The sequence below is a fragment of the Acanthaster planci genome, linkage group LG12, assembly GCF_054643075.1.
Source record: "Acanthaster planci isolate LZ-2023a linkage group LG12, COTS_SCS, whole genome shotgun sequence".
Lineage (NCBI taxonomy): Eukaryota > Metazoa > Echinodermata > Asteroidea > Valvatida > Acanthasteridae > Acanthaster > Acanthaster planci.
In genome coordinates, this window is record NC_141788.1 from 667,519 (window position 1) to 687,752 (window position 20,234).

Below are 20,234 nucleotides of genomic sequence, written 5' to 3' on the forward strand. Positions count from 1 at the left end.
AAGCCATCTCCAAGTTACGTTTTCGTAATCTGTTTATTTTCCTTTCACGTCTGTAGTAACATGAGAAAAATATAATTATTTAAATCATTCCAAAACACAGTACTAATCAAATCGATATCGTTTTATATTTTTCTATAGTCTGTACATGGTTTACATGATAATTATACATTTGTTTTCATGCGGCTCTTATCGTACAAGTATACTTTTTTACAAGCAATTCCAAACAAATTAACATAATACAGAGAGATTCAATTCGATATAATTTTCCACACCAAAAAAGGCAAAATAGTTATAATTACACACAATTTTTGGAAGAAAATGCCTAAAAGTGTCATTTCACACAATCATACAGGTGGACTTAAAAAAAAATTGCATGTTTCCCGCCTTCGGTATTCCCCTCTTGAACTGTGTTTTAACAATCCGTTTGATTTCCATGTCTTAAAAAAATTTTAAACGTACCAAATTTATTTCTGTCCAGTGTATGCGCCTTTTCTGAGGAGGTAAACTATTTCGTGAGATTTCTTTTCCTCGAAAACTCCCTGTGACAGCGACATCAACTTCCCTTGGGGCTTTCAAATACTTCTCGTCGTCTCTGGCTTCTATAAGGATTCAACATCGCCTTTATATAAGACCGACAATGTATAAAGTAAACAGAAAATTCAAAATTATTCAAATGGAGGGTAAGAACTACATAATGGTCTACGACATTCTCGTAAATCAATTGTAGAAAGAACTATTTACCCACATCAAAATGTGCAAAACTCATCAACAAATTAATAATAAGAGTAATCACTTCTGGGCAAACGTTATTTTCTCAAAGGAGGTTCTCTTCAAACTCTCTAATACTCAGATTTAAACGATTGCCAATACTTGATTTCTGCTACGTCTAGCAATACATTAGATTAGATTAGAAAGATAGCACCAGATCTATGCTAAACGCATTATGCATCTTCTTAAAGTGTTGAGCAGCCCCCCACCCAAAAAAAATTCCTGGTCTGAACCCCCTGATCAATTCTACTACTATCATCAACAGCAAATTAAGAAATTCTGCATTTGAAAAAACCCTGCATTGGTACACTTAGTATCTAACTTTCTATTCTTCGGTTTGCATAATGAGTTGAAAATAAACCCGAGGTCCACATTTTTAAACAGAAAAAACATTCCTTGAAGTACTTTAAACAACTGATCAAGTGGAGAGTGTGATCTATCATCAAGACGCAGATTTACATTTAATGTATTTCTATATCTTGATGAGAGCTGGTAAAACTTACCAAAAACTTAAGTATTTTACTGTGTAATGGCAAAACAAAACTAAACGAAAAACCTGAACACCAATAAATTCCTATGAAATTTAACATGTATGCTTACCACACAAGCACAATCAAAAGTACATCAATATTGCAAAATAATACATTAAACATATTGCAAAACGAAATAACAAACATTTAACTTTTCCTTTCGTTTTGGGCTTGGTTTCTAAAACAGTGGAAAATCTCCTCAAGATAAACTCTTCACCAAACAGTATCTGAAGTCAAATTAAGTCACTTAATAATAACAGTAATACAACGGTTACAAAAATCAGCCCAAGACAAGTTGTACAAGCTTGAGGTATAGCAATGACATGTGAAAGCTGTAAAAATTGCCTTGTCACTTTTTACTTTCCTTGGCATGAGGTAAGACGTAATGACACACTGACCATTACAATGACCACTGACACCGTGACCAATGACCAATACACGACCACAGACCAGCAGCGTATCCAGCTTTTGGTGGGGGCGGGGGGCAAATTCAAAGCAAATGGGGCTTCAGGCTGATTCAACATGATGTTGGAAGGAAAAAAAATCAGAAGCCTTTCTCACAGTCTGACATCCTTGCTTTTATTTGCTGGTGTGGGTTTTTCAAGGGATTAGGTACTAATATTTGTTAGATAAATAGACCCACAGTACTTTCTTTCCTGCTCACCCAAAACCTCAAAAATTTCCTGGGGGGGTGAAAGAACTCCCCCCCCCGTATACGCCACTGCCACAGACACCCTGACCAATGACCAGTACAATTATCAGTCAATATAATCATCACTTATTCAATCCAACACACCTGATGTCACACTTTGTTTACATGTGCACTTTCCTATGGGAGCCCTCAGTGGATCACGTCCTATCACACTGCTACAGGCAAACTTACATGTACACAAAGCTAGATGTCATTATGTTACAGATCTATTCTCCATGTCATAACATGCATATCTACATGTTGATATCATTAATCTAACACCAACTTAACACATAATGACAGTAATGTTCTTCTGTTTACAAGCAGATACATGTACATGTATGTATGAAGTAATTATAACAAGACTGCAACAATATAAGGAATTAATGTACAGGAACGAACATATCTCAAATTGGAAGAAATCACACGTTTTACAAAATTCCATTTTTTTTCTGCCAAAATGTCCTACATTAAATAGAATTCCCCATGAGTTTGGGCTAAACAATCTAGAAAATAAAGATTTCTTGGAAGCTGGAAAACTCTACTTATAATCAGGGCAACTGTCAACAGTGCTACAAGTTCGACAGCTTCTTTGTCAAATCTCTGAAAGTGTATTTAATACAGATTTGAGAACTTAGCCTTAAATCACTGAGCCATCTAATGGCTCAGTGATTTTGTCCACGATGAAATTCCCATGATCAAGTCCACAATTAATACAAAAACTTCTGTACATGAACCTAAATACATGTCACAAGTGGCATAGATATTGGTTTTGACCCGTTCATATTTCAGGAAAAAAAAGCTGACGTTTGGTTTGTTTTCCTTTCAAAGAATGCCCGACTAGAATTTGAACTTTTTTCATTTTCTTTGGCCAACCAATGTAAGAGGATCAGACTCGAAGGAGTAGTAAGCAAGCACACAAAGCAAAAAAACCCCAAACTATATACTTGTATTTGAAAAACACATCCTGTTCCTTTATAAGAGGGTAAATTTACCTCCCTTTCCAAATCATTGCATTGATGACAGCTGGGTTTTCTGCCAATATGGCTGCCTTTTCTGCCAATATGGCTGCCTTTTCTGACAATATGGCTGCCTTTTTCCCATCACAAATTGATGCTCGCTTCTTCTTTCCTGGACTAGGTTTATTTTTGGAGGAAAATAAATTCAGAACACACTCTCAAACAAAAGCGGGTCTGGAAATTAACATCTTTGTATGTTGAACCTTTTTTGTTTGGCCACACCTTGGGAAGTACAGACATGTGTCTTGCACATTTCCAATTTAAAAATTAATTGCCAGTAGTTCTAATGTAACTACCTGTAACATTCTGATCCTGGGCCAAATCCCAACCTGACATATTTCAAGAAATCCTTAGCCTGAGATCCTTTCACGAAACCAACCCACTGATACACGTCGGAGGAAAAAGCAAAGCTGACACTAAACATCTATAAATGCTGAAAATATTGTCAATACTTGTATAGAATATGTAGGCATAGTGGAAGGTGGGTAGAATCTTACTGAGTAGAATGAGGATTTAATACTCAAATACTGCTGTCCTATTCACAGATGTCAGCCAACTGCACACTGGGCTCAAGTCAAGATTCAAAGCTAGGCATCTTCAGATGCTTCAGTGATTTGATTCTCCTTGCCTTTCAAGCCCAGTTTGTCCTCACCGAGAGATCCCAGGCCTGGGTCACTTTTAAGATTGCTCAACTCAGAAGCAGTTTTACTCCTAGCCCGGCCCACCCGGCCAAGCCAATCTGGGGGGACAAACCCTGGTGAAAGAGTTTTCCGTCGGTCAGCAACAGTCATCCTATCCCTGATGTCCATGTTAGAGTGTACATAGTTTGTGTTCTCGTCTAGTTTGAGTTCTTGCCGATGGATGACAGGAGAGTTGGGCAGAGATTTGGATCTTTGCCTCACACATCTCTCCAATTCCTCCTTGGCAGCCTCAGCTTCCTCATCTTCATCCTCTTGGAGCATTGCTTGAAGAGAATCCAAGATCTCTCCTGGTAGTTCATAAAGAGCTGTCGATGACATCCCCTCAATGAGTTTCGTCCGGCCATTCTTCAAATGGGGTGTGTCAAAGGGATTGACCCACTTCTTGGAGACACTTATCTTTCGTGGTCGGGACCCGGAGTCTGAGTTGCTACGGATGATAGAATTGCGAGGCGATCGAATCGGGGTGGGCTTAGCGTCTGGTACAGTCTGGGGTGGGTAGGATGCAACAAGGGTTGACTGCGATCTCATACGACCTAGGTACAAGTCATCAACAGAATACATAAAATGGAACAAGAATGAGAAAGGTCAGCAGAGGGTATAAAAAGATGAACGTCAGTCAGGCACTTTCTGAAGATGGAAAGTAGCTGTGACTTCCTGACTGCAGTTACATGGGTTCTAGACAATTTGAAACAACGTATGGACAGTGTCAAGACAAGAATTTGGAAATATTTACAGGAACTCAAACTGAAACCACAGTGAAGGTACCGGTTTCGTTGCATCAATGTTTCACCAGGCTCGTGATTGATAAATGAAACAACAGTGATAAATAATGCACGACACACAATCTTGAGCAGGTTACATGTACATCTGGGTTTTGATTACAAAAATAATAAATTCCACCCAAAAAATCAAAAATAAAAAAGCAGAGTAAAAAGCCAGGTAAAAGCTAAACCTGAGAGTTTCCTAGACTGGATCAGTCAGGCTTACCTGACAGGGATGGAGCTCGTTTGCTGTGTCTGTTGTAATCAGTTTCTATGTTCCTGATACTCAGCACAACTTCTGTAAAAGCCGGCCGCTTGCTGGGTTCCATCTAAAAACCATACATATTGGCAAAACAGGAAGTCATAAAACATGCCACTTGAGTCCGTAGGAGATGTAGCTTGGTTACTTTGTTTCAAACTGGAATGATGTTTCCATTTATCCTGGATAGATAAGAATCCTTGATGAAATTACAAGACCATTCTGTAAATGTACTATTGTAACGGGTCAATAATTCCAGCTCCCATGTACAAATTTAATCTGTATTCAGTCAGTACGCCAACTTAACTTTTCCTTGAAACAATTTCAGAACTAGTTCAATGAAGCACCAACCCAGAGTGTTCTCAGTGCCCTTCACTGCAAAGAATCAACTTCATTTGTAGAAGTGGTAAACATAACTACTGATGTCCTGATTGGAGGTAACAAAGGAAATGGAAATATCGAACAGTATGAAAAATGGGGAAATTATCCACTGAAAATTGCAGCCTTAGCAGAACAAAAGTACAGAAATGCATTTCCACAAACTAAACAGAATTAATGAAAAAAGTTTAGTACAATGCATCAAATGAGAATGCTATGCCTAGGAAAGTTTCACAAAATGTGTGACAATTGATTCATCTTTCAAAGGACAGACATCAGATGCAGCCACTCCCAGCTCCTCAAGGGAAACACTTCAGATGGTGACGAAAAATATCACATAATCTGCCTTGAGCAGAAGCACCCCCTCATCAGTTGAAAACAGCCATTTTGGTCTGGAATGTTCATTCTGTAGCTAGCCAAACGACCACGATGCATGCCTGTCATGAACCTGTGAAATTCGGTTCTGACCAGAGGAGCCTCCGTTGATAAAAAAATTGCCCCATCTCTTGGTCCAGCTGCAGGTTCATTTTACTTACGTTGCAGCAGCTGAAAGCAAGAAGGAGAAACTGTTCTGGGCAGTTACCACTTAGCGTACGGAATGCTTCCATGTCTAGTCCAAAATTCTGTAGAACAAAAATAACCATGTGATTTAAACGGAAGATAATTGGCCCATTTGAGGCATGGGGGGCACATGGGAGGGCGCTGTTTAGTTAGGGATCAAATCTTTTGTGTTAACTCCAAATTCACCCACTTCAAACAGCGCCCTTTTCTTATGTCACCATGCTTCTAAAAGGTTAATGACAGGTTCATCCATGTCATTCAGTCTGGTGTGTGTCTTGCTCATTCCCATGTACATGTAATCCACCACTGATGACAACGTATCATGAACACAATTTGAGTCAGGTGGGTAGAGCATTTCTTGTCTTGCCATCTCTCCCTGATGACCGAGGTTTCATTCCATCCACAGCTGCTTTCATGTCAATTACAATAGTCAGTCAACTCAAAGAGCAGGTTTACATTAGTTGACTGCCTTTAAAGCATTGCTCCAGGCTCTAAAACTGAAATGTCTTCCGTGTTTCCTCCCAAATTAATGCTGCTGAAGAAGTCTTAAAGTACATCCACATACATGTACATATCAGATGTACATAGAATCCCTCTTTAACCCTCACAATTCCACTATTAAACTTCAAATTCTGCTTCCTTTGATCTTTATCCTCTCTGGTCTCCCCAATGTTAATCCCTTGTGGTTTATCCCCCTTGCCTCCATTCTTTGTTCCCACACCCCATGTTCCATGTACATGTGCTGTTTATCCTTTTGCCCTTCCCCTCCTTCCCTCTCTATTGCCCCCACCCCCTTTCCTTCTGTGTTTCTCTACTGAGCCCTGTTTGTCTGTCCATGCATATCCTACTCTTTTTCAGCCCTGTGCTGATGTCTTAAGAATGTGCCAAGTTTGGAAGGTCAGTGTTTTAATTTTTATTAATTTTATGGTTATTTGTATAATTTATTTGTACATTATTTAATTCAGAGATTTCATCTATTTCTCATGGATGCCTGCAAGTGGCGGTTATACTGCTGTTGGTCATCAGAAATAAATAAATAAATAAACACATGTAAATAAAAGCAACAAACTGTCACTGTCCATCTATGGGGCTTATCAAGATCTTTTCCCTAATGTTCCCTCCTTTTTTCTAATAACTAATGTTGCATTCTCTTATAAACTGCGACAATATTTGCAAATTTGAGGAATCCTTGATTTTAATACAAATATAAAACTAAATATGGAGTGTTTTCAACTTACATGTAATCTGGGAAGTTCATCCGGGTTTGCAGTCACTCTGGCTATGATCTCACACAAGATGATCCCAAAGGAAAATAAATCCGTCTGGGAAAAAAGGATGATAGGATGAAAAGAACACTTAAATTATGGGAGAAAGCTTTACGATGGGTGAAAGCAGCCTCTAGAACACATGAAAAGGGGTGGTGCTATTTCACAGGACTATACACAATCACAAGCAATACCTTAAACTGTTACCTTCCCAGAACCTCTGAAATGTGCTAGCAGTTTTTGTAGAATCAGAGTGAAAGTTTTAAACAGTGCCAAGATAGTGCTTCAGTAATGAGTGTACGGTTCCTCCTTACTTTTTCCGTGTAGAATTTCCCGCTGAGGTTTTCCGGTGACACCCAGAATGGCGTCCCAACAGTTTGTAACTTCTCTGATGGATCTCTGGATGGGAAGGGAAAAAAATACTCTCACAAAGTAGGATACAAACTAATTCTTTCAATCAATTTTGAGAAAATGATTATTTGCCCAACATTTGCTTCTAACGATGGCTTTAAAGGTGATGGGTCTAAGAAGTATGCACTCTGTACACAAACAAAAGAGGGCCCTGTGAGTGTGAGGGAACCTGCTTTCCACTGGTTCACAAACATTCCTCCTTTGACAGTGGACAATGCACACCAGGAAAGTACAAGTAAAATGATTGGCTAGCATTTTTCACATTAAAGGGAGAGGGGGGAATCAGTTTATTCAGGTTTATACATATTCTTAACATATACTGAGATTCACTGAATACCAGGACAATCTCCTGCACAATGATGAGAATATTCGTTCATAACTCGAATAATTCCAAAAATGATTCAAAGTGTCAAACCACTGAGAAAAGTCAACTAAGTAACTCCCTCGGTTTATACATCATGCAACCAACTTTTGACAGGTCAGCTAAACTCGCTGGCCTTAGTGTTTGCGTTTATGACCTGACCTCTAGTAGACCTGACCTCACTGGTTGACCTGTGACCTACGTACCTGGGTATTCTCGCTGCCAGTCCTAGGTCTGCGACCACAGTATGCATGGCACCATTACTAGCTTTTTTAATGAGGCAGTTCTAGAAGAGAACAGAAAATGCGATTTCAAAGATTGCTTGAAATTCCTGCAGTAAGAAAGCCAGAGCATACAAACTTTGCAAAGGGGGACCTTCCAAGCATCTGAATACAGAAAAAAAACAACACAAAGCAAAACTGAAAATAGGCTAAAACTTTCAAATACACTTTGGGTGCCTCAGTCAGGACAAATCACCCTCGCTACTGATATGAAAGCTGATCTTGTTTTACCGTGATGGATACTGATACTAAGCCTGATCTTTCAGGTGTTTTGACTATGCCATACCCAACAGTTTACAGTTAAAATGAAATGTTAGTTACGTTTTTCATGCCCACTTCTTAAAAAGAAATTCCATTTTATTGTTAGTATTCTGCTTCCACTGACATATCCTTCTGTTATTTATAAACTGCTTTTACATCCGCTGACTGTAATCTTAGCCATGAAAAACTTTGTTTGGAATTTCTTTTTCGCTTCATTTTGACAATGACGATGTTAATCAACCATCAATGGTTATCAAAACTTTGCCCAGTTCATGCAAATGGTTTTCAGTATAAAGGTGGCTTTTGTTTGTTTTGAATATTCAGTGCTTTCAATGTAAGGAAGTCTGGCCAATTTTGTTCAAGGAAATGTGGTCATCGCCACGTTGGGAAATCTGAAAGGGAAGTAGGAGCGTGCAAAGTCACACGATGGTTGAGGACAAACTCTCTGCCAATGTCTTCACCACAAGTACCACACTGGTTCCCAGCTGGTTTTCAAATCATTGCTTTATCAGGCACTGTCTGGTTAAGGTTTTCTCTACAGACTCATAAGTGAAGCGAGCCCTCCATTTTGAAGAAAAAGACTGTCACACAGTCATGAAAGAAATCCTAAAAAAAGAGTTGGACTGATTCCAAAGGATGGCTCATTTCTTACCATTTTGGTTTGTGACAAACAAAGTGATAAGCTGGCTAACTGCCAACTTCAAGCAAGAAACTGAAACTAGAGATTGAGGGTTGGAATCCTCCAACAGACAATCTTCTCCAGTCAACTAGAAATGAATGATGAATGAATCCTAGGCATTCTTCTCCTAGTTTGTGTTACTATCAGGGACATACCATCGATGTCAGATCTCGGTGGATAACAGAGTGCATATGAAGGTAGCTCATCCCTGATGCTATATCCTTGGCAACACCCATACGCACCATCCAAGACAGATGGAGCGTCTCATCCAGTAAGATATTACTCAAGGAACCTCCATTCATGTACTACAAAACAGGAAAAGAACAGGAAAAACACAGTGAATTCCTCTGCTTGGAACTTTAGGATTCACTGGTTACACAAGAGGACTCCTCTCTTCCAATGGAGAATGGATTCCTTGTAAGAGATTCTTGAGATGTTTGTATTCCTAAACCAAACGGTTTATTTCTCAAGTTTAGTGAACTCAATATTTAAACCCTGACCATTTTGGATAATTTCCCATGATGCACTATTTCAGTTTCTTTAACATTTACAGCATAAAAAGATGATGGATGTACATGTATATGCCACTGTCCCATATCACTGTCAAGTTTAAAGTAAAGGATGGAAACCATGTCTTACGTTTATTGGCAATCTTAAGTTATCAAAACCAATTAAAGAATCCTGTAGAAATTTTTACAAACAAGATGGCTGTGGTATAACTACTGTTTTATTCAAACTACCCTCTTAAAAAATCCCACATGCAACAAAAGGAACAAACAAAACAACCAAATCAAAACAACTCTGTAGGGAATTAATTAAAGGCTAAAATGACAACGTTTTTTTCTAGCACAGATGTCCTTGGTAAACATGTCAATTGCTATCAGTCTATCAGGAACCTGGACGAAAAACAGGAAAAACTAGGCCACAGAAGGCAGGATGATGGAGCTGATCTGATGTATTTCTGACACGTACACATGCTTTGTATCAGATGCAACCGGACATAACCAGTTTCAATTTGATGAACAGACTGGTAAAGACGTTACTTGCACTGTTGATGAATACTTGATAATGCTTGATGGAAAATAAAACAATCCGTTCAGGTTGGCAAACTTTTAGCAGATATCCTATACCAGCAATTACAAGGGTTTCAAATTAACCGAAACTTTTCCCAAATGCTACAAGCAGATCAAAATTTATTCTTAGTGGAAGTTTTGATGGAAGTACTTATAAGCATCGAATGTACTCATCTCAAACATGTAAGATTTGAAATACAATGTAAAACCATAAGGACCTGTGACTCTACTTGTGCATGGAATTTCCCCCCCCCAAAAAAAATCATAGAACGGTCTCAAACTGTGGTTGCAGCAGGATAAAAATAAAAACTAACATGTACAATGTAGGTGCTTTGAGGGTATAAATTGGCATACATGGACATGTTTTGCTATAACAGAAAAGTACTGACATTGAGAGCAATGGTCTATCATTTCAAAGCTAGAGGGGGTACAAGTTTGGGCATGGACCCCCCTTACATTGTTTGAAGGACTCAATCACTTGGTGTGGCTGTGAAATTTGCTTGCTAAGGTCTTTCTATTTCCTGTCCAAGCCTAGGAAACGGACGTGAACTGTAGCAACTACCGGTGAAGATCTGTTTAGCCAATGATGGCTGGGAAATCATAACATGCTTGGTTCTGTGATATATACAGCAAATAATAAACGACAAGAGGTGTCTGAACAGAGAACATGTATAGGTAAATTTCTCTGGTAATATTCACCTTAATACATGTTTCTTGAAATTTGCCAAATTCCACACATTTTTATTTTACCTGTACTTCCAATGAGAATGAGAAAAGATACACAGCTGACAAAATGGCCCTCAAATCATTTTGTCTATTCAGGGGTGTCAAACCTCAACTTTTTTCAAACAAACAACAAGTTAGTACTCCCTTGTTTGAGAACACCAAACCTCTGTTTCAATTTTAACCCTTATTGCCAACTTGGCAAAGATCTAGAAATTCCAATTCGTCAGATTCTTTACTGACAACTATCCTAATCTCACCAAAAATCCAGTACATTTAGGACTCATTTTTTGTACATGTAACCTTACGTAATTATTAGTGATTTCTTCTGACACCATAAAAGAATGTGCACAGGAACATGTGCCATACATTTATTGACAGCAATTATTTTTTAATACCACGTGAACATTTAACTTAATGTGATGGCATTTATCAGAATTAAGACTTGAAACTTGCATAAAGATGATGACTGATGAAATTAATTGCTGGACCAACATGGGCAGACTAAACATGATTCTAGAGTACCACATGACTGGGATACCATACTTGTAACAGATGACAGCAATAAATTAAATGATAAACTGACACTTGATCTCTTAGGAATGGAGACCAGCAGTGAGACGGCTGACATTTACCTACAGAGAGAAGAGCGCATCCTGAGTTGGTAAGAAAGGTTTCTAAGGACTGCATCTCACTGAATGGAATGGGTCAATGTAGAGACAAATGTCACATTGTGAAGTGAAAAGAAAACAAACTAAGAGGAGAGTGAGGCAGGTTAATGAGAAAAGCAGGATCGTAAATTGATTGGTAGATGGTGGCAGATGAAGGATGAGAAGGAGGTGGGTGTGGTTTGGTGAAATGGGATGGGGGGACGGGAGTATTGTGAAGCACTGAATAATGCAAGTTGTTCCTACTCATACCTGATAATCATTGGATCTTTTTATATTTTCATCAATCAAGAAGGATTCAATTAAATAAATAGATGGTACCTCAACTGTATTGTTTATGCAACTGCTACACTTCCTGCATTCCTGGAAACTGACTAAAAGTGATAGATATCCTGTTCCATTTTTTTTTCAAATTTGTATTTGACAAAAAGCTTTCAAACGATTTGCAAATTAACAGGACAGATTTCAAGGAACACAGCCAAGCAGCATTACGTCCTATCGTATACATGTACATCTAGGGAATAAGCTTCAGCAGTGTCTTTGCCTTCATTTGTGCTTTTCAGGGATGGGATTGGAGTAAAATGAAATATCCACAAAGTAATTACCGAAGGATTTGAAAGCCAGACGGCAGCAAAGATCTAGGATTTACCAATACCAATTTCTTCTGTTCCAAATTAAAATGTATAAGTAGAAATACCTCAATAGGATACTTAGGATATTCAAGATTTTGAACAGACACTGTTCAAATAAAAAAAATCCTGAATTCAGAAAAAATCTAGTGCAAAAAATCTTGGAATCAGTAAAAAATCCTCACAAATCTTACACCTGGTGTTTTAGTAATATCTTATAGTTCCTGTGGGAAGCTGCAATGTGTATACCGATATGTAGGATATGAGTAACAAGTTCCAGTAAATCTGTAACTTAAGAATAACAGGCCTCATTTGTATCTTGATAAGGCTACTCAGGTTATTGTACAAAACTGAAATCATGACAAAACTAATAAATGAAGTGTAAAACTTCCTACGGGGACATGTACAATATATGTAATGTAACCTGCACAGTTGTACAAAATCAACTTTCAGGTGTTTGCTGTACAGTACATGTATGTACATGTATATTGGACCTTTGCAAAAAAAAACAAATACAGCAAACCTCAGAGGGCATTCTTACAAACACCAAACAGTACCCGTACTTAAAATTGGGACAAATAGACAAAACGGACAATAACATGTGTTTACAAAGTTAAATCAAACTCTAGGCAATAGCCTGCTGCTACAACCAGACTGTTATTAAAATGATTAACGAGCACAGTATCTAGCTCACTACATGCCCACATACAGTACGTACAGTAGCCTGTATGAACAGAGAGGCATCTGTCACTCTGTCTCTCTTCTTAACCTTGAACTTCACGCACCAACAGCTCTGTTTCAGAACCGACCCGATAATACAATCAGTTTAGTAGTACGTGCAGCTCATGGGACAGAATAGTGGCGCAAAAGGTGTGACCTTACTAACACATTCCTAGCCACAAACCTGAAAATATTAATCTGCACATGTACATGTATTGCTTGTTACATACTGGTATTTATGTGTAACAACATTAGCAGGGAATCGGTCAAGAGAAACACTAGTACATGACAGTTAGGCTGGTAACCTGGTTGTTGCTAAGCAGGTGTTTTAACTACAAATAGATATACATGTAAGTAAATGGCAACTGTCCAAGTCTGCAGAATCCAATCTCTGTACAATACCAATATCTAAAGTGTGTGTTTATGATGCATACCGCAAATGTACGTATGCCACATACATCCTGGTACTTAGCAGAGCATTCTAACTGATGAATATGTTGTGGGATTCAATAATCCTCTCAATTACAAGCGACACTGCGACAGGTACTGCAGCCATGTGCTAGCAATGCAGAAGCACTCTGGATTGTTTGTTTGCATTTATCTTTGGAATCTGTTTTCTTGACTGTTTGCCAGAAGCTTGGCGATAGTACACTTGTTAATTCATCCAAGATCACTGGGGACCACAGCATACCTGGCATAGGGTGTGTAACAGAAAGATGCAAGGGAGCTGCATGCAACTTGTTAGTCCAGATTTGTCCAGTATATGGGGGAATAGTCCTTGGTATTATGCAATTCATGCATTGTATGGTAACTTCCGATATCGTACCTTCACAAAAGGTACAAATTGTGATCTAGCCTGAAGGAAATCGTAGCTGTCATCACAGCCGCAATATTTGTATTATTGTTGGCGACCACAAGTCCCATCTTTAATTCATGGTGTGTATGAATTCCCAAATGCTGAATTAATATGCTACATGTACTAACTGAGACCACTGAGGCATTTCTGTTAGCATCTACCGTATGACAATATTTATGAAGACTTGGAGGCTTTTTACTGTATATCCTCCAATGTCAAAGAGTTTGGATTGCCTCAGTGAAGGAAACCCCAAACTACCACACCGTATTACCCACACACAAGAATTACACGCAAGTTGTAAAGCTGTATTTGTCGGCAATTGTTTTAAAACTTGCATTAGAAATAAAAACGCGTTTTTAGATCTGATGTACATCTAGCGATGTGCAGGTACATCACTAAGTTTTGTGCTATGATGAAAAAACATGTACATGTAGGTGCAAAAATGCTCTAATGAGCAGGTCATTCACCCAAACTGGCTCTTGTGATCTCCAGCTCGTTCTGTTCGATGGAGTCACTATTAAAGTTGACCAATCTGTGATATTGATCTGACTTTATGACAATCTTCTTACTGTTACAAGACCTAGTTATGCCTTGGAATGGGCTATTATTCAGTTCCACAATTGCAATTTTATGTCCCCAAACATGAGTAAGTCCTTGAGGTATGCATTAGTGTCTAAGACACACCAAATATAGGGTGATGTTAGTTGCGTTTTATAGGTGCTTGACCACAAAATGTTTAGTTCGGAAGATAATGTAACTGAGCTTATCGGGGAACACTTTGGTTTACACTGAGGGTGCCTTCTCAGTTACAAGTATTTTCAAATTATAGAAACCCAAACCAACAGCTCAAATGACTTCAAACAAAACCAGCCTGGATTTTATTTTGCATGGATCTAAGGAGGGCATTGTTGCTGTACAACGGGAGGCCTGAATGGAGGTTGGTTGGGCATAGAAATCATTATCTTGGGTAGACAGATTCCAAAGAGGGGTAGACAGATTCCAAAGAGGGGTAGACAGATGGCAGAGGGGGAATTAATCCATCTGGCTAGGTACCAGCATTGGCACCATGTCTATGGGAAATAGACAATTAGAGTGAACATAAAAGTTATAGAGCACTGTAGTCAAATTTTGCATTAGTAATGGCAAAATTGTCTCTTGAATTAAGGTGTAATGCTCTCAATGGAAAGAGGTTACCAATGTCACTTTTGAATGACTGGGCTATTTTGATGTGCTCCTTGTGCATCCTGGTACAAAAACACTGACCAATTTTAAACATCTCCCTTTGATCGACCCTTCACAGACCTCTTCATCATCTTGGCTTAATCTTCAAATGGAGGAACTCTAAACCTGTACATGTATGTATGACATTTTCCTTTATTACAAACATCGCCAATGAAAGCTTTCAGACTGAAGGCCATAGCTGAAAGGAAACCATACTCAACAAGCGATGCAGCTAAAGACAAGAGGAATAATTAGCCACAAGGACATCAACACCCCACGCCATCTGTGTTTCTAATATTCGGAAATACAGGATTCCATCTTCCCATCCTGATGGTTTTAATGAGCTGTCTCATTGTTCCACATTTTAAGGCAATAAACCATGGTTTCATTCTCCTTAGGTGTTCTATTTGCCTCCTCAGCTCTGTCCAAGTTGCAAACACTGATTTAATTTTTTTCCTTTTGAATTCCTGAAACATTTATTGCAATAATTTATATTAGAATCAAAATTTTAACATACATTAACTTTATCCCATTCCTGTAACTGGCGATCCCTCCGCTAGAGTTGGATGTGGTAAATAAACAAATACATGTGACTTGAGGTTGGTCTCACAGAAATCGGTTGAACAAACTTTCGTGTTCTGTGGTTTTTCCACAAAATAGGAATCCAGCAATCAAATCTTTTCCAACTACTGTGAACTTACATGTCCATGCATTGGGAATTAATCAACTGCAGATGTTTTGGGATCTCTTCAGTACACAAAACATTGTTTCTACATGACAGATCAAATTTCAAAGCATCAACTACCTAAACCCTACCCTTTTTTTAAAAACCAGGAAGCCATTGGCAAACAAACAATGAAAGTAATCAAAACAAACACACCAGAACAGACACAAGTACATGTACAATGTACAAATCGGAATTGGCCTGCTATTGTGTTTAATATCATACATGTACCTTATACAGATGTAAAACCTCTCAAAGCAATAGCTACTGTATGAATTAGGAATATTCAAGTGTCAATTGTTTACAATTGCACCAGCAATAAGAAGCGTTATTGTATCAGTGATGCCAGTATCAGAGTTCACAGCAGTTGTGTAGTTTATCTTAGTTAATTGGTTTAAAGTCCGTCAACTACCGTCGACTGATGCAGTTTTTCCCATCCCAATTGGATAACAGCCCACAGACATCGTTGTTTGAACTGGGAGAAGTAGTCAACATTTACCTTTGGAAATTTCTGAGTTTTTAGAAATTAATGTTTTCAGGTCTGAAACCTCTGAAAGTGTTTCTGACCTGAAAGTGCTTGTAATTATTGTGTAATTTTAAACTTCAACATATTTAGGCTGTGCATGCAGCAACATGAACAGGTTGAAAAGTCTCTAAAGAGAAAGACAAACATCGGAAAGAGTTTATGGTGCTGATGTGTGAACAACTGTGCAGGGGGAAAACATGTACAAAAAGCATAGCCACGTGAAAACATTTCTAATTTCATTACTTTAACTAAATATACATGTACATGTATCTTGATTTTAAACTCTGAGCAATCTTACCTCTATGAGTGCGTGGATATTGGCTTCGTGAACGCACACACCAAGAAGCCTGAAGGAAAGGAAAGAAAAACAGTTGGGAAATTGGACAGAGTAGTTGTTCACCTGATGCCACACAGCTCAGCGCTGGACTTGCACGCTTTGGCTAGACATCTACATACACTGTACAGTCCCTTAAAATTTTAAACAGCTTCAAACTGCCTCAAATAACGGAAAAATTCTGGTACCTTTCATAAAAAATGCTGCAAACTTTTTCACGACATTTGACAAAGATGAATAAGTTCTGTTCAAGAGAACAGACAGGGCACTGGCTCTTTGTTTGTGTAATACAAATCCCTCTAAGAAAATTGTTAATGAAAATGTTTCAAATCAAGTCAACACACTGGACTTTCCATCTCTAGTAAGTACACGTACATGTACCGTGCGGGGTTGATATGGAGACTGAAGTTCTATCCAAGCACAAGTCTGCGTCTGGACGTTATGGCTTCTAGTGGAAGAGCCAATACCAGTCACTGCCTAATGGCTGTGACCAATTCCCATGGCATCTGTGTACGTCCTAGACACGGCCGGCCGCATGATTTGGGCACACCGGTTATTAATTTTTAGGACTCAACAAGGGTTGAAATGTCATATCGTGTGTCTGAACTATGCTCTGGTATTTTGTCACATCTTACTTGATAATGTTTGGATGCTGTAGTTTCTTAAGCAGCTGAATTTCTTGGATGACGCCAGCAAAACTTGACTCCTTGTTGTTCAGCTTCAGAACTAGGACCTGCCCTGTCTTCTTATGCTGCACCTGTCATGCAAAAATAATACACTGATCAAATCAAGGTCTGAGGATGAAGGAAACTATATTAGGAGATCGACTGGATATTTGGAAACAATTCTTTGACACTCGGAAGAAAAAACAGAGTGAGAAGATACATGTACAAGTACATCGTACACAAACGTGTTATGAGTTATAAATGATAACATAAACATTTTTGTATTAAGTAAGTAGGTCTATTACAATGACATCAGGTTTTAGGCAGACCTGACATACATGTACATTATACCTAAACATGCTAAATGTCTCCACTTTCAATTTAAGAAAAACTTCTCCCACATTTGATCTGTGGTTGACAGATGACTCCTTTCTCCTGATTGGGTCAAATGATAGGAATTCCTGTGCATGGACAAGTATAGTGTACCATAGGTCTTATGGCTGGCAGGGTCAAGGGTTGAGTGGGGGGGAGTTACCTGTAATTGAGTTCTACCACACTACCACCAGTAAATGCACATCTGGCATGTACATATGTCCAGTGGTAACCAGAGAATGTATGTACATTTATACCTTACATGTACAATGTACTGTACATGCATACATCACTATGAGTACACAGACAGATCAAACCAGAGGTGCATGTACACCAAGATGAAAGTTCTTCAGGCAAGGTCACAAGCAATTTGTGCTATGCCTACTACTCACATAACTCTGCATTAACCCTAACCCCTTAGGGTGTATGTAAAATCATATTAAAATCGGAGGATTTGGGACTGTTAGGGCTATAAAAGTGAAATATCTGATGAGGGCATGGGTACAATGCCAAGCACATACGTGTACATGTAGCTTTGTGGCTTTGTAGGCATTAAAAGCAAAAGAAAGGTTGTGTCAATTTCAAAAGGGGACGCATACACGTACCGGGGGGGCGTACCTGTATTCAGGGGGAGGGATATACAATATATCTGGGAGAAATGGGAAAGGGATGTCACATGTCCCACTTTATGTAGTTTCACCACTTGTCTTTAAAGGCTAAATTTGTCTATCTACACATGTACCAGGCCAAGGCTATATGTACATGGGCTAAACCTTTGATTTTAGTTCAATGAATCTACACGTACATGTAGATATTCTACATGCACGAAGCTTAGATGCCACATTCTAACACTGTGGAAAAATAAAGAGTGCATTCCACATTTCTCAATAAAAAACTTGTCCCTGATCGTCCACATTGTTGGTAATCTCTTCACCAGGAAGATACCACAAAATAAGACTGGATTCGCATGACGTGCGTGAACACAACCGATTTGTATACACTGAACAAATTCACTACACCTAGGAAACTTTGCGTACGTTCAGGCATGTATGGTACGGGTACATCATTGTCAACATCACAATGAACCGGTGTGAGGTCCAGGGACGCTGTCATGGCTGTAACCTCAAAATGTGTCAGGGTTAGGCTAGCCATTCAGTTGCTCTTGAGCAGCATGACTGCATTTAAAAGGATTAAATTGATTTTCAGGAATAACTGTGTATGCACTACTTGCTACAACACAATCAAGCTTTTTCAAAGGGATTCTTCTACTGTATATAGTGCATACATGTACAGTACATGCGTACACATGTATATTGTTCCCGACACATAAACAAGATAAACTCTAACAGGACTTGCAGAGTTTTTTACACATGGACCTCAAGTACGAACCAAGCACCAAGATTTTGTTTGATTGGGCCTGCCTAGAGCTCTCATCCTCGTAACTTCTTCAAAATCCAGTTGATCCATCTCCAATGGAAATCATGCATTTAGGAGGACTTTACACACCCGCCCTCGTCCCCTGATACTCAACATGAGGCTTGATGTTTCTAAAAAACAAAACAGTATAAGACCTGCAAATAAATGTAGAGTTCCCAGATGGATCATTTATCTACATGTACATGTCCTACTGTGTGAACTGGTTAAGCTCATACATGGACTTACATGTATGCAGTACATGTAAATGACTAGGGTTTAGTTTGGGTTTGAATTTTTGGTTCTGGGTTCAGTTCAGTTTCAATTCTGGTGATCAGGATCATTATAATTTATAACTACGTCAATTAATGGCAATGCTAGTCTTACCTTGTAGACTGTTGAAAAGAACCCACTGCCAATTTCTTCTCTGTCAAAGTCGTCCAGACAAGACACATTGTCCAGCAATGTCTTCATGGCCACAGCTGACGAACCCGGACTGAGAGGTCTCAGGGAATCCAATGGGATCCTAGAATGAGAGCGATTCCTACCATCGCACCATACCTGACCCTGTCCGTCACAGTGTGTGTAGCCCACCGTGTCATGGCGGGAAAAGTTTAGTCTAGTGGGGAGGGAGTGTTGCTCATCGGGACTAGTGGACAGGTGATCACAATCACACTGAGCAGGACAGTAGTCCGAAGCAGGACTGGATGAATTTGATGCGTCACTCGGCAATGGACTCGCTTCGCTGGTGATGCTCCCACAATGCCATTCTACGTCTCGTCTGCCATTCTGTCCAGTACATCCACAGTTCCAATAGGGTGAACTGGTACCCTGCTGTGGTTGGTAACCAGATGTCTTGACCTTCAAGGATGTTGGAGGCATGTGCTTCTCCAGCTGAGACATTGCGTCTATTGGTCAACCGTAATACGGTATACATGTAGCTAATGGTATGAATGACCTGTACGACATCGTATCATTCACTTTTGATCTATCCCATCAATTATCTGCATTGAAAAGAAGATGAACATAAACTCCGGTTATGGAAAGTGTACTTTATACTCTGATCAAAAAGTCTGATCTTCTTTACATGTCTTTAAGACACATACAAAATGCACCTGTGGCAGTAAGCCAAGGTTTACATGTACTTTTATGTGTGTAATATTGGTCTGTGAAGTGATTTCCTGATGCCTAGAACTACCGAATACTGGTACAAGCAAATTATTGGGCATGCTGCAGCAGTGATCACTCTGAGGTCATGTGCTTGCATTCAATTCAAGTTCACTATACAAAGTACATGTAATTACAACCTGTCATCCTGTATACATCCCTCAACATGTTTAATAAGCGCATGTACATGTGACCTCTGCTTATAAGCTACAGGTAC

At 39.0% G+C, this 20,234-nt stretch overlaps 1 protein-coding gene across 1 annotated transcript; it reads right to left on the reverse strand.

Annotated features, from left to right (window-relative positions):
• Positions 1-14: 14 nt before the first annotated feature.
• Positions 15-19,882, reverse strand: LOC110985809 (dual specificity testis-specific protein kinase 2-like). The gene is made up of 10 exons (XM_087144283.1): positions 19,238-19,882; positions 17,036-17,157; positions 16,365-16,413; positions 9,082-9,231; positions 7,912-7,991; positions 7,248-7,332; positions 6,907-6,990; positions 5,644-5,730; positions 4,697-4,799; positions 15-4,242 (listed from the first exon to the last, which is right to left on the reverse strand). The coding sequence occupies exons 1-10, from the start codon at positions 19,751-19,753 to the stop codon at positions 3,596-3,598; spliced, it is 1,923 nt and encodes a 640-aa protein (XP_087000409.1). The 5' UTR covers positions 19,754-19,882; the 3' UTR covers positions 15-3,595.
• Between the last annotated feature and the right edge of the window lie 352 nt (positions 19,883-20,234).